Source organism: Colossoma macropomum, unplaced genomic scaffold (genome assembly GCF_904425465.1).
Source record: "Colossoma macropomum unplaced genomic scaffold, Colossoma_macropomum, whole genome shotgun sequence".
NCBI classification, from domain to species: Eukaryota; Metazoa; Chordata; class Actinopteri; order Characiformes; family Serrasalmidae; genus Colossoma; species Colossoma macropomum.
The window spans coordinates 27,484,925-27,509,401 of NW_023494803.1; the positions used below are offsets into that span (position 1 = coordinate 27,484,925).

Here is a 24,477-nt window from a genome sequence, read left to right on the forward strand (position 1 = left end):
AGTGACGGGCTCTGCAGTCCAGCAGTAAAGGGCCCTACACTGTAGCCTGATAAGCGCTGATGGACCAGGTGAGACGGGCGGCAGCTCCTCACTGCATCCAGGTGAGCATTGACGATCTTCAGAATCAACCAGTTGAGCAGTAAAAGGGCTCTGCACTGTAACCTGTTAAGGGGTTACAAACGCTGCAGTGCACCAGGTGAACTTGAAACGTGAGACACTCTGCACTGCAAATAGATGAGCAATGATGTGCACTGCACAGCAGCCAAGTAAGCAGTGACAGGTTGTGCACTGCAACCATGAGTGGGTACAGGTTTTGTACTGTAACCAGGTAAACAGTGACAGGTTCTGCACTGTAACCATCTGAGAGGGGACAGGTCCTGCACTGTAATGAGGTAACCAGTGGAGTCAGCACAGGTTCTGCACCTTAACTAGGTGAGTGGGTACGGGTTCTGCACTGTGACCAGGTAAGCAGTGACAGGTTCCGCACTGCAATGAGGCAAGCAGTGACAAGTTCTGTACTGTAACCATGTTAGAACTGACAGGTTCTGTACTGCAACCACATGTGTGGGCACAGGTTCTGTACTGTAACCATGTGAGAGGGTACAGGTTCTGCACTGTAACCAGGTAAGCAGTGACAGGTTCTGCTCTGTAACCATGTGAGAGGGAACAGGTTCCTCACTGTAATGAGGTAACCAGTTGAGTTGGTACAGGTTCTGCACTGTAACAAGGTAAGCAGTGACAGTTCCACAAGCAGTGACTGCAACCACATGAGTTGGTACAGGTTCTGTACTGTAACCATGTGAGAGGGTACAGGTTCTGCAGTGTAACCATGTGAGAGGGTACAGGTTCCTCACTGTAATGAGGTAACCAGTTGAGTCGGTACAGGTTCCACACTGTAACCATGTCAGAGGGTACAAGTTCCTCACTGTTATGAGGTAACCAGTTGAGTCGGTACAGGTTCTGCAGTCTAACCACGAGTTGGTTCAGGTTCTGTACTGTTACCATGTGAGAGGGTACAGGTTCTGCACTGTAACAGAGGTGAGCAGTGACAGGTTTTGCACTGTAACAGAGGTGAGCAGTGACAGGTTTTGCACTGTACTGAGGTGAGCAGTGTGGTTTTGCACTGTAAATTAGGTGAACAGTGGCAGGTTCTGTACTGTAACCACATGAGGGTTCAGGTTCTGCACTGTAATGAGGTAAGCAGTGAGGTTTTTCACTGTATTGAGGTGAGCAGTGGCAGGCTCTGTACAGGTAAGTTCTGTCCTACAGTGTGCCTTTGATAACACCAAACATAAAACTGAGGTATCTAAAATACAAGCTCATCTTTTTTTCCTCTTACAGTAAAGTTTTTCCTCCCCAACACATTTAGGTGTTTTTTTAAATTACTACAAGTCCATGAGTATGGGTTTAAAATTTGAAAGACAAACCAAAACAATATAGTCGTTGCAACAAACAAAATATTAACAAAGTCAATTTATTGATTCATAAAGGAAAATGTACACAATTGCTCGGAAATAAGCTTAAGAGTCTGAACAAGGAACCCCCTCTTACCCAGGTTTCTACTGTTTGGAATCCAATGCTGGTAATACATTACAAAAAACAAACAAGGTATACAAACACAGCCTATAAAAACAAAAGAACACTGTTCATAAATAAAGCAAGTTGTCAATTTTCAAATTATATCCAAAACTAAAATAAATAACTAATTAGTCACATGGAAAAGTATTCAGAAAAGAAAGAAGCAGGTTTTGGTTCCTATGTAGTGTTTAACCAAGCTATAGGGACCCGACAAGGTATTTTTAGTTATTTTACTATTCACAACTACACAAGAAAAAAGCTATTTTGCAAGACTTTACAATGCAACAAAGATTTAATGTTGGGAAAATCTATACAAACAGTAGTCTAGAAATGCAGCAAAGGTATAAAATACAAATGCACCATTTAGAAAGTATTTTCAAAAACAATGTTCTTCTTGTCCTGAGTCAATGTGGATGGAAAGGACTTTTCAAGAAACAGTGCAAATATTTTTCACAGCACAGGTTTGTCCTGGATCACCTTAGACAACAAATGCTTTTTTGCATTACTATATAGTTTTAGAAACGTGTTTCATCCTCTTGTTATGTGGATGTTTAACAGAACGTCTTATTTAAAAACTGTTGTGCCCATCAGTCTGCTGGTGAAAATGAGAAAGAAGTGCTAGTTTACAGCCTGGGTCGCTTTTGTGGAGGGGTCATACGGTCAGCCAGGCCAAGCCTCTGCAACTCAGAGTGGAAGAAGGATTGAAGTCTGAGGCCAGCCTTTGCTTCATTGGTGTTACGAGGGTTGTACTCAAGGCAGTTGGAAAACATCAGCTCCACATCTGCTATATACTCCGCTGCAAGGAAACACAAAGGCAGAAGTGAGATGCGAGTGTGGTGGAGCAACTGTTTCCAGTTGAGATGGCAGATGTAGAAATGAGCCAACAGTATGGTTTAGACAGGTATTCAAATATTGGCCTCTAGCATATCAGTGTAAATTTAGACATGTATACCCAACCAGTCAGATGACTTACATGCAGTTTGGTATTCACAGTTGTTCACCTTTTCCCTGATTGTACTCAAAGCAATGGGCTTCTTGATGATATCATAGTAATCCGGTACCTGCAGGGATCAACAATAAAACCAGTATGTCAACTTTAAAACCCACACACCAAGAATGCAGAACAGGAAAAGCAACGTACCAGGGTGTGATCAAGAAAGCACAGCACTGACATAAGCATCCTTATGTCTAGAGTGCTTTTTGAAATATATGTACATTAGTCTGAATTCTCTATTTTTGAGTACAATATGGTTAGTAATTAATGTAAGTCTGATGTGTATGTACACAACAGGTGGACTGTCTATATTAATGTCAATCTCTATATGATGTACCTGAGTCCTGGACACGAGTTTCATGAAGGGCCAGCTATCCTCATGTCTGACCAAGTCCACAGTGAGCTGTTCACATGCTGACAGCTCATGGACGCCAAGATTTCTGCCTGAGCTGCGACGACTTGAGTTGTTGTTTGGGGCCAGGACCACCTTGGATTTTGGGGAGACCTCTGCTGGCGAAACACAAAAAAGCAGCTTAAGGGGACAACAAAAATATCACTTGAACCAATACTGTACATAGCACTGGTAACTCTAACTTCATATTCAATACACTTTAAGCAATTCATTAAAACAAAAAAAACAGAGTTAACCCTTAAAAATCTGAGGCTTATTACATACTAAGGCTTATTATTCAGTAACTACAGGGACTCAAGTGCAAACTGGTTGAGCTGTTCTTAGGTTATAGAATGTGTGATAAAACTTTAAGCCTTTTACACAGAAGTATGGGCAAATAAATTAATGAATATTTTTCCCAACGGTTTGCTTTTTTAGTTTTGCACTGAAGATGCGAGACTAGTGTTGCTAAAAAATAATGAAGTCACGTGAAACATTTCATGGTGACAAACGTATTATTTTAGCCCTGTAGATTGAGGTAAGGGAGGAAAATTTATATTTTTACTAATACATAATTGATTAAACCCAGCCAAACAAAAGCTTACTAATTTCTTAAAAACAGTACTTCATTAGTAATGTCTTACCGCATCACCAGTGTCACTTACCAGAGCTGGGTCTTTTCCTGGAGTCTGTATGGGCTGCAGCAGGGCTGGCCTGAGTATTTGCTTTAGCCGAGGTATCACCGGTGCTCAGTACCTCCAGGCTAAGACGGGCACTAGAGCGGTTACCAGCCCGAGGAGGTGGTCTGCCATTAGACACTGGGGTGGCCTTCTTCCCTGAGCTTTTGGAGCCTTTACTGGCAGAGAGGCTCTGCTTGGGTGTGTTCTGCTGGCTGCGAGGTGTGGAATGATTTGATTCAGCTTGTTTGGATTTACTACTTGACTTACTACCTTTAGTGGTCTGTAGGGGAAGCTTCACAGCGGTCTTCTTAGAAACACTAGAGAAAGAGTGATGTATTTAGACAACATTTATATCTTTCTCATGTATTTCTATTACAGTGAATGAACTATTCTATATGTCACAGATGACTAACTAAATAACCCAAATCAGCTAACCTTTCTTTCTCTTGCTCTTCCTCCTCCTCCTCTTCTTCAGACTCCTCCTCCTCTTCCTCTTCCTCAGACTCTTCTTCCTCTTCTTCAGACTCTTCATCTTCTTCTAGCTCCTCTTCAGAGTCAATGGAGGACCGCTGGCGAGAGTTTATGCGGTGAGAACGTTGTTTGGGACGGCACTCTGGGCAGAACCAGTCTTCAGTGGGAACAGCCTAGGCACCAACACACACATTATCCATTTAGTTCTACAGAAAGATGCTTATTTATAATTCTACATGTAGTAGAAGCATCTGGAAGAGGGCAGTATACCTTCAGTTTAGGACGCACACAATAGATATGATGGCCCCTGTCACAACCATCACACAACAGCATGTTCTCCGCATCTCCCTTCCTGCGGCACACCTTGCAGCGGGCATTCAGGATTGACTTGGCCCAAACCACACTGCGTTCCAGGGTGGACAGATGCATGAAAATCTGTGAGAGGCTGGAGCAGCCAAGGAGAGATTCCCTCCAGCGCTCCAGCACGGTCTTCACCTGCCGCCCACAGTCACTGCCATCTGCAGCACAGGAGACATATGGGTAGAGAGAATATTAGCCATTTATTTGCCAGATGTTTGTTTGGAAATGCATCTTGTAGCATCTCAGAAGAGAGTCTCTCCTAAACTTTACAACTCAGACAGTTTGTCCCTCAAATAAATCCCTGAAACAAGCACTATTAGCTAGCCCTCAAATTAAAAAATCTCTCAAGCAGATAGATATTAAAAAATGTGAGTATATTCTTTACTGAGTATAAAAAGTGGCTCATTTTCAAAAAAGGCATGCTTTACAGCTCATTTGGGGCTTAGAAGAGTGAAGGCTGCTCTAGCAGGCACAGCCCATTATGTGCTATGATCCAACTAGTTGCATAGTTACGAAAAATCTGTAGGTATCTATATTTACAAATGAACACATGAATTCCTGTATAAAACCCTGCCTTGATTATGCCCCATGTGTCACTGACAAATGTCAATAACATCAACAAAAAATTTAAATGCAAAATTCCCTCCTTTTTAGAGTAGAGTAGGGCTAAACTTAATCATTCTTAGTTGAACAACCCTCAAATGGTTCTCACAATACACTGAGTAATCTGGAATTTCTCAAGAGTGAGAATTATAGTAATTACTGTATATTGTTAATAACGTATAAAGGCATATTTGTAACACACCATCCTTCTCACTGGACTGGTCATCATCTTTCTTCTTCTCTTTTTTCTTCATTTTTTGGTCTTTTTTGCTGTCCTCGTCACCTGGTTTGAGAACAAAACAACTGCTGTTACAATTTTTTTTTCCAAAATGCAACTTCCATTGCCCAGCACTGCTGATGACTGTTGTGCAAAAATATCTACTGATCCATCCCATGGAGCCAAGGCTACTCTCCCTCAGAGTAATATTAGTTAGCAAGCTGTCTTACCAAGTGGAGCTTTGAGGAATTTGCGTTCAATGCCCTGCTCTATCTGAGCCAGGGCTTGTGCGAGGTAGTGCACATTGTTGTTGACAGGCTGGGGTGTGCTGGCACTGGTGGAGGCTGCACTCTGGCTTTCACTCTTTAACTCCTGCAGCCTGGACAACCAACAGACACAAGCTCTAAGATCAGATGAAGTGTACTAAATACAGCAAATACTGGCTGACCATGTGTTGTGTCCAAGTAGTGTTTGTCTTCATGCTTAAAACTTTTCCTTCTAACCATTAACAATCACTTTGTTTCTGGTTTGGTTCCAGACAACAGTTCTAAGCTGCTTTTACCTGTCTTTGACTCTGATGTGGCTCTCGTCTATTTCCATGGCCTCCTCCTCACCACTGAGTACTCCGTTCTCCTTAGCCTCAGAAACCAGTAGTTCATAGTTGCCACTTTCCAGTGCTGCTCTCCAGGCACTTCTCTCCATCGTCTGATAATTAGAGCAGTGGGCAGAACTGAATACCCTTATCCATCATTCATTTTTACCAATATCAGACTGTAGTCACATTGAGTAATGACACAAACTACTTAGGTCTGTATAGATTTGGTAAAAGGTTTAATCATCTCAAATCAAGCCACTTTAATCCAGACAAATATTTTCATTCTTAATGAGAACAGTCTATAACAGTAGATCACCTCAGAGGCAATAGGGCAGCATACCTTTACTGCACCCAGAGTTCCCTGATAAATGCGGTCCTCAATGTCCAACAGCAGATCCCTTAGACGATTCTCCATGTGGTGATCAGCAGGTGCAGTGCTTTCTGGGGCAGGGGGTCCATTTTTAGACTTCACAGTGCTACCTTTGGCCTCTGTCAGTACTTTATCTGTAAAATTACATCACAAATCAATGAGATCAGAGATTCATTAATAACCTTTTTGCACAAAGAGACTTATTTTTGCATCCTGTGCCACAATGCTACTGCACAAACAGTAACTTATTCCAGTCCTGTCCAAAAACAGACTTGTGGCCCATATTTTAAGACATTCTGCCTTGTCCACCATTGTGCTGGTGAATTTGATACAGAACCTGCCTTTCTCCTAAACCTGAATGCATATATTTGCTTTTAATGTAATATACCTGTTTGGTGGTAGCGCTCTGCCGCACTACTGCTGAGCATTTGAACGATGCGTTCTTTCTCCTGCACTAGAGCCTCTTTGAGGGAGCTCTCGCGGTGTCCTCGCGGGTTAAGAGACTCAATCAGCTGCTCCAGCTCAGCAGGTGTGCTGTAGAAAGCCCACTGATTAGGCCGGTTCACAGGGGGAGAGTTGCTCTGACATGGGCTGGGCTCTTCCATCAGCTCTTCAGTCTTAGTAGGGCTCTGGACAGAAGAGAGCTCTTCTGTTTTGGGTTCAGGAACAGGACGGGGCTGCAGCATGTCCTCAGTTAGGCCGAAAAAGTCATCCTCAACAAAAAGTGCTCCGGCAGAAGGGAACAGCCAGTAGCGGCGGTAGAGGCGGTCACGGCCCAGCGGAAGGATGTAAGTGCAGGCTGCAGCTTTATGGATCCGCTCCAGAAGCTCCTTCTCCTTCAGCTGCTGCTGTTGGAGCTCCTCTGGGCTCAGGCCATCCTTCACCTCCTCCTCATTAGTCTGCTTCTCTTTTGAAGTGCTGCTCTTAGCTAAAGAGTAAATAACACAAGCCATGTTTCCATATATGTGCAACAATCTGATAAAAGAATAGCTAGCCAAACATGGTGGCATGGCAGCCACCAATTAGCATGATAACTGCATAGTTGTCTGGCGGCTATTTGCTTACATTAACTTTCTTTAGCTTCAGTATTGACTGAATGCATCCTTTAATACTGATTAAGCCTTGGGTAAACTACACAACTTTTAAAGTCTTAACAGATTATAAGAAGACTGGGCATCTCATACGATCTGTTTTTGCAGATTTTTTTTGGGCGACAGAAATATTGGGGATCACACACTAAACGACACTGAATCAAACACAAACTCATGCTCTCTCACGTTACTAGGGACCCAAATAAACAAATGTGGAGCTGCTTGCTGCTGTCTTTTTTTTGTTACTTTTTTCTTTGTTTACTTGCTGTATTTTCTTCTTTCGCGCTCTTAGTTTTCATTGGCTGTTGCAGGAGTCTGTTGAGATTGAGCCTTCGACCAGTTTACATTACTAGATTGCGCTCAGAATCGAGTAGACAAAATCAAACATGTCTGATATACTCCGACTGGTCTGAAACACAATCGGGAGGCTAAAAATCTCGCCCCTCGCACACTACTTCATTCTCTCTCCAACTGTCAACTCTGACTGACCCAAAAATCTGCAGACTAAAGCCAACTAGCACAGACTCGGCCAGACTAAGAATCAGGGCTAAATTCGGGGAAAAGGTCATGTAGTGTAACCCCAGCTTTACACAGTTTGAATGTTTTGCAAGCAAAACTTGTAAGATTCTTGTTTACAAGCAAAAAGAACAGTGAAATAGTGTACCACTAATTTTAGAAAAAGCAATGTAACACAAAGAAGGCACAAAGATCAAAGGCCTCCATGTCTTTGACTGAATGGTAAATGAAGAAAAATCTTCCAGACGTCATCAAAAACATTAGTTATGCAAAACAATTAATAAACCTGTAAAGACCAGTTTGACATGTAAGGGATTCACAGGCTAAAAAACAAGGTGAAAAATCCACATGTTGCAATCTTCAAATACCTTTTTTAGATCTGCCTTGTTGTACATGCTCCCCTTCATCCTCTGTCTGCTGGTCAGCATTACCCTCCTGACTCTCTGTACTAGTGTCCATCTCCTCTCTGCAAAGAGTTAACATTATGGAGTTGAGTTTCAAGTAGAGCTTGACAGATAAATTTGGTGTGCCGATATGAGCTAATTGCAGATAAATCTGTATTGGCCCATAAATGCGAATTCAAAACAAGAAACAGAAGAAAGAAAGATCCTTCAACCATGTTATGACTTGTCGTTGCATAATTTGTCCATTAGAGGGCACTCACTCTGCAACCTGTTGGCAACACGTGTTTGGAACGCCTTAAATCACAACAAATCAGCTGACCCAAGCAGAGTCGAGCAGAGTAGGGTTCTTCTATGCTATACAACCCTTTTCAAAAAGGGTTCAAATCAAATCAATCTCAAGAACCATTTCTGAAACATTTAAGCATGCAAATGGTGTAGTGTTCATGGTTCTGTATAGATCCATTGTCTTTACTAAAGAACCATTTACTAAACATCTTTTTAAAGAGTACAGTGTGTGTTGTCACTATTTTGTATTTTTATACAATTCAATTATTATATCATTACCAAAATTTTAATATATTTTGTGGTACTTTTGTTTGTATTACTATGGATCTGATAATTTTTAGAACTTGTATTTTTATACATATTACTCTCATCAAAACTAATATATTTTGTTGTACTTTTTTCAAAGTACCATTTTTGACAATAAGAGTTTTCTTTTAACTGTATAATGTCATCATCTGGGTGAGGACTCTTAAATAACCACACATAAATGTTATAGAAAATCACTATTGGTCAGGCTTTAATCTCTAGTTCTTTAACAAGTTGCTTCATCGTGTGGTCTTGGCTAATGACTCCATTATTGTCTTACCCTGCTACATGTGTGCCATTCCTTGCTTCCTCTTCTTTGAGTTTCTCATGCTTTTCTTTTAGTTTCAGTTCTTGCTCTCGCAACTTCTCCTCCTTTCTCTTTCGAACTCTGCAGGTATAACAAAGTATTTATAAACTGAAAAAAAATTCTAAAAGTTTCCACCACTATTCATTCTTTTAGTTTCATTTATGTCAAAAGCAAATACAAGTTTCTCATGGATAGACAGTGTGAATAGATTTTGAATGGTGAGAAGCTACTGTGTGTATATCGGTCGCAGAAAGTGAGAGTACCTGTTAGCAGCCTCCTCTCTCTCTCTGCGGTGCTGTTCTGCTTTGATCTCACGAAGCTCCATCTTGGCTGCTCTCTGCTCATCAGCACAGTCCTCAATGAAATCTCTTGTGGAGACCAGAGTCAGCAGCTTCCCACACAGAGCATGCAGGATTTTCAGTTTCTCACCTGTCATTGCATTCACACCATTAGCAGCTAGTCACTGAAAATTGTCCACTCAAACACAAATGTTGGCTGATAAAGCAGTTCTTAGGTGAATACCCAACTATAGAAGAAACAGAGCAGGGTTCAGTGGTAGTTAGTAGTGTGAGAAATGGCCAGACTAGAGTTAAAGAGCATTAGTTGTGAGTATTAGCGTAAGCACCCACCAGGCAGCAGATCATAAACAGCAGTGCAGGAGAGCTTCTTGAGCAGGCCAGGGTTAGAGAGCCGCAGCTCCACACAGGGGTCATCTGTTGAGGCAAAACCCCCTTGCTTCTGGTAGCGGAATTTTGCATTGGTGGAGATGCATTCTGCCCCTGAAGCCAGAATGTGCAGTCTTAGGATCTCAGAGAGAGTACAGCTGTCCAGATCCAGCTGTTTCAGACTGCAGCCTGTAAAAAAATGGGAAAAGTCTATTTGAACTTTAATTTTTACAAATTTAAATAAATTTTTTAAAGCCACCAATTTACATACATTTACTAAACATATAGCATCTTTATACTGATGAAAGAAAACACTGAGAAAACTCAAAGTTTAAATCCATTCTGTTCAAAGGATGGAATATCTTTTGCATCCATGTTTGTCATGGCCAAAAGACTCTTAGGTCCCCCACTGTACTCTCTCTATTAAGGGTTCCAATCTCCTCAGTAATGTTTTCTCACCCTGATGGAGCTGAGGCCAGGCAGCAGCCAATGAAGCTACAGCACTGATGGCAGACTGTGTAGGGTCAACATCATCCTCCAATGCCTCACTCAGATCTGACAAAAGACACAGAAAAAGTTAGTCTCAACTTGGAGAACACTGTTAGGAAGGCTTATTTGGTGTTATCCTTAGGGATGCATCGATACTATTTTTTCAGACCGAGTACAAGCATACCGAGTACAAGCATACATACGGAGTACATTGTTTTTTAGTCCTTGCAGATACCAAGTCCGATACCATACTGAGTAGCCTACTTAGAATTAGGTAGTTGTTAGTGTAAATGAGAGTGATGTACCTTAACTGTCAAATCATTAAAATCTACGCTATGCTATATTATTTAAGGTTATTGAGTAGCGCTGCAGTGGAGAAGAGCAGGTTTTGTTCCGTGTCAGAAAAGCACTACTGCATTGGTGTAGCTTTGCTCCTCATCTGTATCTTTCAACAACAGTCTCTGAAGTGTGACAGCAGGAATCACCTCTGAGGCTAATGCAGCCAAGGCCAATGCATCCAAGGAGCTCACGTGTGGAGTTTTACGTCTTCTGTTTGGCTGATTAAGCTGTAGTTGAATGTCCCCTAAAGCCTGACATATACTGTGTGTAGAAATCTTGTTCTATGGTGAATCACACTGTACATTTGAATTGACCACTGTGTGCAGGCAAAGCCTACGATCTACATACACTGTACAAAAACGCTTGGTCCACACTATGTGCAATGCAGCGTCTACAGACAGCTGTCTACAGACAATTTCAAATAAAGTCGTTTCATTCAAAATAACATGCTGAGAAATTGAGCAGCACTGCTAACACTGTGCACTGAACCTAATGAGGTGGTGATGTACATTGTAGACCAATACAGCCTCTCTAACAGTCTATTTTACAAATCACCATAATGTTTATACCTTGCTATTCTAGTCAGTCAAACAGTGTAAAGTTGGCACAAACGGACTTCAGGAGCAAATGTTGACTTTTTCTGCCTCTGTTTAGCTGGCCTATGTGTCTCCACCTGTGTTGGGGAAGTGGTTGTGATTGTGTGTTTAAAAACAGGCTAAACATCACACAGTGTATTCCTGGTAGGAATATACCAAGCTGGAATGTTTAAAGTGACCAGTAACTTTGTGTCTGACTGTTACGGAGTCAGTAAGTCATCAGGGTGGCAGCAAACACTCTGCGTACATCACATTGGTATCAGCTGGTATCGGAATGTTGGTATAGATAAATTTTCATGAGTATGAGTGAACGCGCGCAGTATCGGCCCAATACCTGATACAGGAATCAGTATCAATGAATCCTAGTTACCCTACAAATACAGGGCTGGGGAGCATGTCTTGACATGAGTCGTTGTTTCTTGCCATAGTTACACTCTGCTTACAGCACAACCAAACTAATCACCTAGGCCAGGAGGCATTCTCCTGATATTTTTAGCAAAGGCTACATTCACATTACCAGGTTGAAGTGGCACAAATCCTATTTTTGCCCTAATGGGACTCAGATCTGATGTTTTCAGGGCTGTGTGGAAACGCAAATCTAATCTTTTCAAATCCGACCTTAGCCACTTTCATATGTGGCCCTAGATTGGATACGCATCCTATTCGTAGCCATGCGACCTTAACGTGAACGCTCAGATTGGTATTCATGTGCTTTTATCCCCCTGTGCGTGCGCCACCATTCATTGCGTTACCATGGCAGCAGCGTCGAACAGAGGTTAAAGTCTGTAAATGGTGGAAAAGCAACACATCTCACCTTTTTCGGATTCAGTGCACTCTAATAATGCAGCTGAGAGCTGTTCAGAATTAATTATCTTCGCAGCGAAGGCTCGTTCTTCTCGTTAAATTTGTTTGCTGATGATGCTTGTGACACACGTTATTCATTCAAGTGACGTTACTAAGTAGGATGTGCATATGCGGGTCATTTCAGGACACCAGTTCGTTCACATTAAATGACAGATTTTAATCACTTTCCTAAACGAGTGTGAACCATCGTGTCAGAGAGATCAGATTTGAGCAAGAAATCAGATTTGAGCAATGAGGCTTGTAATGTGAACGTAGCAAGAAAACCATGTCTATAATCATGTTGTGGCATAACTTACTATCTAGAGCTGGGAGGCAGAAGGAATGCTGGAGTGAGTTGTTGATTGGTGCTGATTATTTGCAAACTTTGGTGCTCAAACATAATTAACAGAATATCCAGTCTCCACAATACATTGTCAGTTTTGCACTATGATAAATATGAACACAGCAAAGAGTGAAATCTCAAGCGCCAACATGTCTTATAAAGGTCTAAAAAACATTAGAGCCTACATATGCTTTTGCTAGGAAACAATGTATGTGTATTGCATTTACATTAACATTTATGGCATTTTGCAGACGTTCTTATCCAAAGCAACTTACAACTTTTTTTTTTTTTGACACAGGTAGGCGAAGGTAGTTTTAGGAGTCTTGCCCAAGGACTCTTATTGGTATAGTGTAGGGTGCTTGCCCAATCAGGGGATTGAACCCCAGTCTACAGCGTAGAAAAATAGGTACACTATGTATTGGCATAGTCAACATAAATACAGGGACCTGCAGGAGGCACTAGATGCTGCATCATCCAGCTGCAGTCTGCTGCAGGATTAGGGAGTTTGAAAACAAGAATACTGCTGAATCATTCGCATTGGCTACTGGATTTCATTAGCTCATGTGAGTGCCAAACAAAATGAATAGCAATGTAAATATGGCTGATATTACTGAGCCAATGTAGAATTGTTTTAACCTTCGAAAGTTAACCATTTATTGTACAGAAACCATTACTACCATCACTAATGTCTCAAGAATTTAATGCATTTTACTAAATCTCTATGATAAACTACTGACTCTTAATTTTAATAAACGCTGTGTTGTAACCAGCATCCATGTGGTTATATATTATTTTTTCTTTTTGGTATACATTTTTTTTAATAAAAAAAAATCACTTTAGTTTTATAGTATTGTATCATAACATGCTCTGACCTTTGGTGTCTGCTTCAGCCACTTGCTCCTTCGCCACCTCCTCCTGCTCCTCAGCCTGTGCCTGAAAAATGGCAGACAGGAAGAAGAAGAGCAGCTCGCACAGTGGCCCCTCTGGATCACAGCCCACCAGGGCTTCCTCCAGAACCTCTGTCATCATCAGAACACAGAACTTATTAATGGACCTGGGAGAAGTCTTAAAACTGCTGTAAGATATTCAGCATGAACATTCAGCTGGCATTGCTGTTTCAGTCCCCTCCTCAAAAGACAATTTGATCATTATATGCAGAGTGTGTTGATATTCCTCTCTCACCTAGTGTGATACCATCAGGAAACTCATCCTTCAGGTCAAAGATATCACCAAATGCCTTCAGGAATTCCAGCACCATCAGTGCATCTCCAAATAGATCAGGAGGCAGACGGGTCTTCACCGGCAGTGGGTTTGGCAGTTCCTGCACAAACATGCACACAGATCAATGACTATAATCATACAAAGACTGACTGACAAGTAGTCACTAATAGAGAAGAGCACTCCTACCCTGAGATCATCACACTCCATGTCCTCTCGAGGTTTACTCCACAACTTCAGCCGTTCAGCATATTTCTTCTTCTCTTCCTTTAGCTTTTCTCGCTCCTGAGTAAGTGAATGACAAACATGGTGCATACAAGACTGCAAAATAACACTTGGCAAGAACATGCTACATTAAGTGTGCTGTAATCCACAGTAAATTACTGTAGTAATTGATGTAATTTTAGTAAAGTCCCAATCAAAGTGCTCTCCGTTAGTCTCTCGGAGCACAGGGCTACTGAACTCACCCTCTCTTTCTCCACCTTCATTCGTTCCTTCTCTTCTTTTCTCTTCTGTCTCTCCTCCTCAACAATTCTCTTGAGCTCTTCTTTCCTTCTTTCTTTGTCCTCCTTTTCCTTCTTTTTGGCTTCCAGTATATCCTCTCTCTCCCTCTTTAATTTTGATTTTTCATGTGCTGAGCAATCAAAAACCATGAAAACATTCAAACGTACAGTACACAAAGGCTGTCCACCTTTTGGTAACTTAAAATAACTTTGTATAATTTAAATTACATTTATGAACATATTATATAAGAACATATTAAACATCATAGGCTTACCCATTGCCAACATTTCTTCTTTTTGTTGCATCAGTCTTAACTTTTCTTCTGCAGCTCGCATCACGTTTGCCCCTTCAACATAACTCATCTGAAGGTAAAGGAATGCAGCATCTATTAAGGACGCTCAGAAGTCTCTGGTTTAAATTAGCACGCTTCCAGCTCCCAGGATTTATAAAACACACTGCACTGTTATATTGAGTTTTGTCAGTTTTTGCTATAAATTATTTTTCTTTGAAAATGTTCTTGGCATAATGGCCCTCATGTGGTGGACACCTGGCATGACCACTTTAAAGTCAAATCAGACCAGTGTGGAATGAGTTTCCCTTAGACATCCTTGTGCTAAGATCTTAATTAACATCTGCAGAACAAAGCAACAGCTGCACCCACCTCCCCAGGAGATGTAATATTGGGGCGGCGACCTCTGCCCTTGCTAGGAGGACTGAAGGCAAACACTGGAGGCTCATCTGGGAAGAACTGAGAGAAACTTTGTTCTGACAGCTTGTATTTTGCAACTGTTGATGGCTAGGAAAGAAAAAAACAACAGCATAAGCTTCTGAATATCCCATGATGACTATAAGTGATATATTTACAAGTAACAATAACAGTGATATACCAGCCAACTTAAATTAGCTCACACTGGAAGAGGTTAAAAAGGCGTACTTTGAGTCTGATGGTCCCATGCATTAGTTCACAGTGCTGTTTAAGGAGCAGTTTCAGTCGGTCTCGGGAAAACACATTCTTCTTACGACTACAGCAGAGAGCCAATAAAAAAGAACTGCATTAGGGTTTCACTAACGAAATCCGGTTAAATACTGTTGAATGTAAGCTGTACAAAGTACACTGTCAAATGTAAACAATGTAAGTGGACAAGAACAGTTACAGCTCCATCATTTTGGGGGATTTTAAAAAGTTCTTTCAGAAATTCTTTTAAAACATTTCTCACAGCAAAAACCACGACCACTGGAGTTTGTTGGCTCTAAGCACATTGGAACATGGTCATTACACATCTACTATATTATTTTTCCACAATGTCGACATTTTATAATGGTGTGCTAATATCTACACAGTATGTTTCCAAGTAGTTTAGTTCTCAAACATATCATGATTGGGGCATTTCTAGTCCAAACACTGAACCTACAGAAGAACTGTTCAAGCTGCCATTTTATTTTAACTGTATAGAACATAACGTAGACAATAAATAAGCTAAATGGATCATAGCATAAAATAAAAGCTGTAAATAAGGCAAGCAAAATGTCATTTCATCACATCTTATATAACCAGTTTCACTTTATAAAACATATCGAACAAAAATATAAACAACTCACCACAATTGAGCAGCTTTTACAAGTATAGGTTCACAGTCTTCTGACTTCACAGGCTGAATCTTATACTTAAATGAGGATGGACTGAGGGGCTTCTTCCTGCTTCAGTAAAACAAAGGACAAGAAACTGATCTCAGCCAAAACACAAATTACATGTGTAAAATAACTGAAAGAGACATTCCAGGACATCTGAATTTTTGAAAACTCACCCACTGGGCGTCTTGGGTGAAGTGACTGTGCTCTCATCATCACTGTCACTGATGACAATGGAATCCCCCTCCATCCGGTGTTTGATATGACCATTAACTGTCCCATTGGAATGAGGAGGAATGACCTCTAAGATCTTGTAGGGATGTCTGTGAAACATGATTATATATGAAAAAGCTGGACGAAACAGAGAATCTGCCTTTTAAATAAGACATTTATGACATACCCAAAACCTGCAACTGAAACTAGAGACACCAGAAACACAAAGCTAAAAAGCTTCCAGCATATTTATTCTATAAACTACTGCCATTTTCATGCTGTTTTCTTGCTCCAACATGGCCGTTTACTACTAATGAAGGACTTGTTCATTAGTTAATCAATCAATCAGGTGTGTTGGGAGCAAATAAACTTTCCTGAAGTGTCTGGGGTTTATATGCACAAAAATAATGTTGAGGAACTACAAAAAAAGGAAAGAGCGATATTTTAAAAAGTGAAATTTGACATAAGAGTGTGCATCATAATAGGCTTATATCCTACATTTTCCCCTCTGAGATCCACTGACAATGTCTGTGGTTTTATGAACCAAAACCAATTGTTCTGCGACATCACAAAACAACAAACAGGCTGTTTTAGCAACTTAGTTTGTATAACTGGACTGTAAGGATTGGAGAGTGAACAGTACATTTTGATGTCTGTTCACATACAACCTCAAATGCTTACTTTGAGGTTTTCCATGAATGTACTTTTTTGCCACATAGTATTAAGTTCACTGGTTAGAGTAATATTTGAAATATTCTCAGATAAATATGATCACTATCCCAAAGCCCCCGACCCCCAGCGGGAGACATAAAATATGATTAAATAATAAAAAGAAGAGTTCTTTTTTTATTACTAATAAATCAAGTATTCCACCAAGAAACATAGTTCCTTCAGAGTATGGCAACGCTGCCAAGCAACCATGAACTGCTGAACGAGAAGAAGATTGTCACCCATCATATTGCGGTCATTTCATGAACGTTTTAACTTTTTTGTTGTATAACATCGAACATATCAGAACACAGTACTGTTTAGTGCAAAAACTGTTGCTTTATAAGTACTTTTTGGTCACTTCCACAAATCTTATTTAGCACCAATGTAATAGCACCTCTCTTACCATGCTGAGGCTGAATCTCAAATGGCTCAATGGCTCCCTACTCCCTACATAGTGCAGTATGTAGGAACAGTGCACAATATAGCTAAAATTGTAGTCATTTGGGATTAAGCCACATCCATACTCGACAAATACAGCTCTATTTGGCTGTAGACACTAGAATTTCAAAACTTCTCTAGCACACCATTTAGGGAGTACGGAGCCGAGATTCAGCCTGGGTTTGATGCTACTTAAGGAAGATCCGAGTGAAACACAGACATCTGAAGCATATAAGCCATTCAAGTCACAATCTTTAGCCTTTTTATTGCCGTTTTACAGTGAATCATATTCCAAGTACTTTAATTCAAGCCTGTAATATTAATGATAGCGCTGTTTAAGCATATTTGCTACCTTTTAGCCTGTTAGCTAGCTGGCCAGCCTAGTTCTAGTTGAGAAAATAAGTTTTCAGACCCTCAGTTTCAACAAAAACGGGTTCTCACTTCATTAGTACACTCGGAGGCCCACGCGAGCAGCATGAGAGGCAGAGATTATTCCAGCGCAAGGATTTTTCGTGCATGATGCAGTATGTTGAGTTGGTCATAGGTGTGTGCTTATTGTGTATTTTAGAACAGCTTTGAATGTGGCTCAGCCAATCAGATGTTAGAACCAGAACTATTAATTTTAAAATAATGGGTTAATTATGGGCATCTTCTAACTTTTCATGGGTAAACATGGAAAGTGAATATGCCCGTCTGCACACTGATCGAAATCAATGCTGATTTCTCTATCCTTTCTCTGATTTACGATTAGAAACAGGTGTGCAGGGCTTTCAATAAACCTGATGAAAACGTCCATTCAGACAAAATTAGAAATGCACGTATGCATCACTTTAGTGGTGTTCTACATATGACTTCATATAATGGCCCCTGGTCTCTTTTTGAAAGTTCAATCACATGACTTTATAATCAGTGCATACTAATGAACCTATGCCCTACAAAACATACACCTCAATCCCACTGTCAAAACAAAAACAGTCAACTGTCCTAAATTTCAATAACCATAAACATGGCCAGGACGTCAGAAAGGAACCCATGCAAATAAAGTATACCTGAGCAATGGCAAAGCCAACCAACAAGCACCGCCAGAGTGCGTCAGACACACCCCAGTATCCCTAAAAGTCTCCCCAGCTCCCTCTAAAAAAGCTCCCCTCCTCTCCCCTGCTGGGACTCCGTGTTGCTGCATGTCTGGCTGCCGCTGAGCAGGCCATGATGATGTGATGTCTGAGACAACTCCTTATGCTAGGCCAGCCTATCAGAATGCCTCTTTTAGCTCCACCCACACTTTGGTTATCTCCAAATGGCAAAGTCAGCTTGTGATGGCTGCCTCTATCCTCTCTCACAACTGAGGACAGCTCAGTAATTCAGAAGCTCTACAGGCTATACTAGACATACTGTTTTCACCGTGAAATATACGCCTTTTCAAACACTGTCAAAAGTACGGAGAGTAGGGCTGAGCGAACTGAAGAACATATCTAATTGTGACTATTTTATTCTCTCTCTTGCTCTATATTTTTTTTTTTTGCTCAGAAGACCAGCATATCCATGTTTTCTGGCCTGAAGCCTGAACGAGGTACATAGTGCACTGAACCGTCAGTTAGCTGTGGTTGTGTTGTCATGTACACAGTACATGGGTGTTTGGTTGCTTTTGATTGGTCTAAATCTACAGGCAGATCACAAGCTCCATGTCATTAGGTTTCCCCTTTTGAACAACTTTGATAATATAGGCTATAATTAAAACTGTAGCTTTTGTAATTTGAAAACTGCACTCAGGTCAGTGTAGAGGCATCACATACATTAAAAATCAAAAAGGCTGTTTTGTGCAGAACAGACTGAGAAGCCAAATGCATCTCAAGCCAAAATTACCACAAATAATTTTACCTTGATTTTTTTTCACATTGCTATGGAAAGGCTCTGACAGAAGAGACTTCATCTTTGATTTGTACCATTTAAACAAAATTTAAGATTACTAACCATCTGGTAATTACTCTCTTTTAAAACTGAAATTAAATTGTATAATTTCAGTCATGAAACCCATGGTGATGAGGGCATTATAACTGCATTCCTCAGGAATGTTAATATTAACTAAGAGACTCCAAATACAACTTGTGTAGTCTTGTGTTCTTCCTATGCCATGAAACCAGCTACAATTTGTCATAAGAAGAAAGTTCACTAACTGAGGAAAGTCTGATTTGACAGAATCTGGGAGCAAAACAGTAATTCCTTGTTTATTTTTACATAAAGCAGAGTAGACATGGAACCGAACATGATGACAACAAATGAAGGCCAGATCTTTACTACAGCAGACGGAGTGACAATAGAAGTTGCAGACCATTCATTCGTAGTGACGTCATGTGGACTGTCACATCACTAACAAAGAGCACAGACAACTAAAAAGCTGAAATAATAGCCCAACTTGGAACTTAATGCCTTTTTACTTTAAGAGTGTTGTTCATATTCATGGACTAGATCTTTTGTCACAAGCAAAGCCATCACACGATTCTATTCAAGACTATATCACTGTTGTCAGAAGAAAACCTCGTATCTCCAAAATAGTAGCTTTACAGGAAAAGGAAAAAAACTACTTTTAATGTAATGTCAATGGAACCAGACTTTTTTCCAAAGTAATTTTAGGTCATTTATTTTAGTCCATTCATCATGAAATTTACATACAATATAAAGGGTAATAGGTATTTCTTCCAACAACAGTGATTTTACATGTCGGTGCTGTATTTAAAAAAAAAACAACAAAAAAACATTTGTTCAATACATTACCTGGCACCGGAACGACTCACAAGATCCACCATCTCCCCAGGAAAGAAACGCTCTTTCACAAAAGCATAGATGTCATCGCATATCTCATGCAGGCGTGCACGGTGGGTGAGAGCAGTCAGGTGCAAGAGGGGGAGCATCAATGTAGTAGGAAAGTTCTGAAGATTAAGCTTGGCTTTCTTCTCACTCTCCAGGGCTTCCTGGTAAGTCAGACCCGGCTTGCCTGTCACCGCACAGCTCCACACCAAACTGTTACAAAGGATGGTCCTCTCAAAGAACTCACTGTAGAAACAGCATATCAAGACCCACAGTCTCAGTAACTACCAATTTGGCTTTAAAAGAGACATACAGGCGACGGTTCACATTAACCATTATACTTCTGCCCGTTAATGTCAAAACTGAACTCCATGGTACTCTTTAATTGACTGCACTTTGCTGTAAGGAATGTATTCGTAATTAAAAATGAGGTCAAAGCATGGTCACAACGCGGAGTATGATGACCCAAAATCACCATTTCTATTTACATCGTGTGCATCTGTTTATAATTGGTGTTCAGGACTTCAATACAAACATGCACTGGATGAGTTCTCGCTGTTTGGTTTTCTTGGTGTGTAGTAAATGCCTTTGTCATCCCGATTTTCTACGTCTCGTCTTGTAACACTTTGTCAAGTTACATAGGAGCAAGAAACACCGACAGTGCAGAAGCATTAGAGGGGTCTTATCATCTTGCTAATTGCCTTCCAACAATAGCTGCTACCACGTTTCTAGCTGAACATCCTGTGAGTGTCGAGAACTTAACAACACACTTCATAACAACAAAAACAATGAAGACGCTTTTAAACTCGGTCAACTCCGTTAATCTTTACTGCTACAACCCAAATGACCCCTATATGAAAAACAAGGGGGACATTTTTCATTTTACAGCAGCTTTTAGGAGTACGGCGCTAACTAGCACAAGGGCCTAGCGAGCTAAGGCTAGCGCCGAGTTCATCCGTCCAGGCAACTCACACCTGCCACTTCGTAAGGCTTATAAATCCACACAGCAGCGAAATAAACCCTGATTTATTTCTGTACTCTAAAAGGCACATTTAAACTAAGTGCTTAGCTGTTAACGACATATGAAACAAGAACAGTTAGTCAACTCAACGAAAACAAAAACTTTGCAGGACGTCCCCGGGCTGTCACTCTGTTGTCTGACTTCGAAACAGTTTGATGCCGTTAGCTAACCTAGCTAGCTAACTTACAGCTAACGTCCTATTAAGTTCAGATGGAGCAGAAGTTGAAAGTCACTCACTCGTAGGTTCTGAATATCTCGTGAGTCACTTTACAAAGGAAAACTTCTTCGTCTGGCTTGAGATCAGCAGGAGGTTTCTGTCGGACGAAGGGCTTTTTGTGAAGAAGCGGCATCTTTCTTTATCTCGGCGCCTGTGCTGCTGCTGTTGATGCTGTGCCGCTGTTGGCGGTGGCGGTGTGTCCTATACTTTCAAAAAAGGGAGGGAAACAGAAAGTAAGAAATGTTTAATTCTGAGCTTTCACGCGATACGGAAAGACCCGTTTACATTCTCACACGAACCATCCAGAGCTGACGACGTGAAAAGGGTTAAAAATAAAAGCGCCAAACTACGAGAATTTTCAAGAGGAAATCCAGCCTTTGTTAATGACACACGCTTCCCACTCCCGGTCTCTCACACACACAGGGTGACGTTAAACCCAGCCCACATGAAAATGTGCTCTCAATGAGAGCGTGTGTCGGCTGTAACCGACTGGAAAAACGACATAATTAATAGAAAACAACGACGCCCACAAAACACTGTCGAACAGCAGGCACCTTTACCCGTTGTATAATGCAGAAAAGTAGTCCGTTTGTGGGGCAAAAAAGAGAGAACTCAGGTCCTGCCCCACTTCTCCGAGCGGGCTGAGCGTGTTGACGACAAGTTTTGATCCGTTCTAGTTCAGTTACAGACAAGGAAGGGGTGTGGGAGGAGCTTGTGAGATAATCTTGTTCTCCTATTGGTTATTCACACTGCCATTCACATGCTCATGGCCAATGGTGATGACTGGAGATGTGGGATAAGGGACTTCATCATAGCGCTTCACCTATTGTATTCTCTGACTTACCGGTAGGGTGAGATGGGAAGAAGTGAGACATCAGGTGGGACGAATAAGATTGATGCTACATGGCTATTTGAGTGACAGGGGCCAATCAAATGTAACTGTCATAAATAATTACTGCAAATATGCTTGTCATTTAGCATTTGTTTTCACTGGCCTAGCATCACTGCTACCGATCATAATTTGACATCAGCGTGATTTCACTGGAAGTCTGACAAATCAGAATTACTTTTTATAAGAATGTATAAATGTGTACAAATCAAAGTGTTTTTAAAACTCTATGAAATACAGTATTTCTTGTTACAAAATTAGATTTTATCATTTGACAAAGTAGATTTCTAGTACAGCTTTACTTTTGCTAAACATGCTAGGAAAACTGAGAAGCCATTGTGCTGTACTTAGATCATTTTTCACTGCACTATTAAGAGCTATTACGATATGGTCACTATGGCGTGACTTTATCAGTGTTTTTTAGCCAGGGTGTTTAATAACAGGCCTTATCATGCATGTATACACAGATGGGTGAGAAATGAAAAGGAAAACACTATGAAGTGTCTTAGTGATGTGTTGGGCCACGACAGGCCACCAGAACAGCTTCAGTGCACCTTGGAATAGATTGTTCAAGTCTCTAAAACTGTACTTGACAGATGGAACGTTCTTCCAAAAGATTTTCATCAAGTGTTTTGATGATAGGTTGAGATGTGGTGACTGCGAAGGCCAGAGCAAATGACTGACATCATTTTCATACTCATCAAACCATTCAGTGACCCTTTAGGCCCTCCACTGTCATCCTGGACGAAAGCACTCTCATCAGGATAGAATGAGGTGATCAGTCAGAATAACTTTGTATTGATTAGCAGTGACCCTATCCTCTAAAGTGTCAAGTGAACTCACACCATGCCAGATAAATACTCCCTACAGCAGAACCACTGAAATGCATCACTGTAGGGGTCAAGCATTCAGGCCTGTTTCATTCTCTTGGTGTATACTGCACATGCACTCAAATGCGATGAAGTATGACTCATTATCACTTTTTCCCTACATCTCTTTGTCTAAGGTTTTTGCACCACTGAAGTCTTAGTAATGAGATATTTCTGCACTGTGTGCCTTCAACCACAATTTCCAATCCTTTCCCATAGATCTAAATGCAGATGTCACTTCTGTCACACTGTTCCTATTGAAACACTAGACAGCTGAGCAGCCTGTGACTGAAGCTCCTGTCATTAGGCCTCAAATATTAAACCCTCTTGTTAAGGTCATGCTTTTCCTCTTTCTATTCTTATCTAAAATGAAAGTCAACTGGACCTGCTCAGCATTTTTACAAATGCCACAGACCATTGTAGGATGTTGTTTAGCAGTATCATGCAGGACAGCTGTCTGAAGTATGTGCACTCATTTTGTTTCTCCACTCATTTTTTGTGTGGAATCATGTTGCATGTAGACCTAATTAAAAAACATTCTTTATCGCAATATAAAAATTATATAGTTTTAACACACACATTTAGGAGGCATGTGACAACTCATAAAAAGGATTTGGTATTTAACAGGTCCTCCAGTGCAAATGGTGTTCCGCTGTACAGTTCTCCCTACAATGTTTAGCAAACATACCATGATGAATTAGAAAGAAAAATGGAATCCTTATTTGTATACAGAGAACAACTAATATGACACAGTCAATGAACCTAAGTAACTATTATTGTTACCAATACCAACTTTTTTTGACCCCAATTGCTAAGTACACTATATAAAAGTATGTGAACAACCTGCCTAATTATTGAAAACCTCAAAGGGCTGCCAAGTGCTGAAGTGCACAGCATGTAAAAATCACCAATCCTCTGCTGTATCACTCACCACAGAATTCCCAACTGCTCCTGTAAGCAACAAGAACTGTGTGTCAGGAGCTTCATGAAATGGGTTTCTAAGGCTGAGCAGCTGCTCACAAGCGCAATGCCAAGTGTCAGCTGATGGAAAGCACGCTGCCACTGGACTCCGGAGCAGTGAAAATTTGTTCTCTGGTGTGATGTATTATGCTTCTCTATCTGGCAGTCTGATAACAAATCTAGGTTTGGCAGATGTCAGGACAACACTAACTACTGGAATGTATATTGCCAGCAGTAAAGTTTGGTGGAGGAGGGATAATGGTCTGGGGGTGTTTTTCAGGGTTTGGGCCCCTTAGTTCCAGTGAAGGATAATGTTAATTCTACAGAATGCAAAGATATTTTTAGATAATTACAAGCTTCCAAGTTTGTGTCAACAGTTTGGGGAAGGCCATTTCCTGCTCCAGCACGACTGTGCCCCTGTGCACAAAGAGAGGTCCATAAAGACATGGATTGACAAGTTTAGTATGGAGGAACTCCAGTTGTCTGCACCGAGCCCTGACCGCAACCCCACTGACCACCTTTGGGACAAACTCGAATGCTGATTGTGAGCCAGGCCGGCC

The 24,477-nt window shown here is 40.9% G+C and overlaps 1 protein-coding gene across 6 annotated transcripts; it reads right to left on the reverse strand.

Moving 5' to 3' along the window:
- Window positions 1-1,439: 1,439 nt before the first annotated feature.
- baz1a (bromodomain adjacent to zinc finger domain, 1A) lies at window positions 1,440-21,873 on the reverse strand. 6 transcript variants are annotated; one of them, XM_036593576.1, is made up of 28 exons: window positions 21,760-21,873; window positions 21,220-21,400; window positions 19,929-20,207; window positions 15,971-16,117; window positions 15,765-15,860; window positions 15,100-15,187; window positions 14,827-14,961; window positions 14,440-14,527; window positions 14,129-14,295; window positions 13,851-13,946; window positions 13,626-13,764; window positions 13,316-13,462; window positions 10,293-10,388; window positions 9,798-10,022; window positions 9,432-9,597; window positions 9,142-9,249; window positions 8,235-8,332; window positions 6,648-7,187; window positions 6,230-6,393; window positions 5,857-5,999; window positions 5,525-5,673; window positions 5,280-5,360; window positions 4,385-4,632; window positions 4,079-4,287; window positions 3,629-3,960; window positions 2,910-3,082; window positions 2,552-2,639; window positions 1,440-2,374 (listed from the first exon to the last, which is right to left on the reverse strand). In XM_036593576.1, the coding sequence occupies exons 2-28, from the start codon at window positions 21,330-21,332 to the stop codon at window positions 2,202-2,204; spliced, it is 4,488 nt and encodes a 1,495-aa protein (XP_036449469.1). In that variant the 5' UTR covers window positions 21,333-21,400; window positions 21,760-21,873; the 3' UTR covers window positions 1,440-2,201. The 6 variants fall into 6 exon arrangements, with proteins under 6 accessions (XP_036449469.1, XP_036449468.1, XP_036449464.1 ...); XM_036593575.1 differs by having other exon boundaries at window positions 2,910-3,079; window positions 15,765-15,863; XM_036593571.1 differs by having other exon boundaries at window positions 15,765-15,863.
- Window positions 21,874-24,477: the final 2,604 nt, after the last annotated feature.

What these genes read in the sequence shown, in the direction of transcription:
- baz1a (XM_036593571.1), bottom strand. Translation starts at nt 21,332, where the DNA reads ATGCCGCTTCTTCACAAAAAGCCCTTCGTCCGACAGAAACCTCCTGCT. An exon ending in GTAAAAGCTGCTCAATTGTG is followed by an intron (nt 15,188 to 15,764) that starts GTGAGTTGTTTA and finishes TCTCTGCTGTAG; the next exon opens with TCGTAAGAAGAATGTGTTTT. An exon ending in CTGGCCTCAGCTCCATCAGG is followed by an intron (nt 10,023 to 10,292) that starts GTGAGAAAACAT and finishes ATTTTTTTACAG; the next exon opens with GCTGCAGTCTGAAACAGCTG.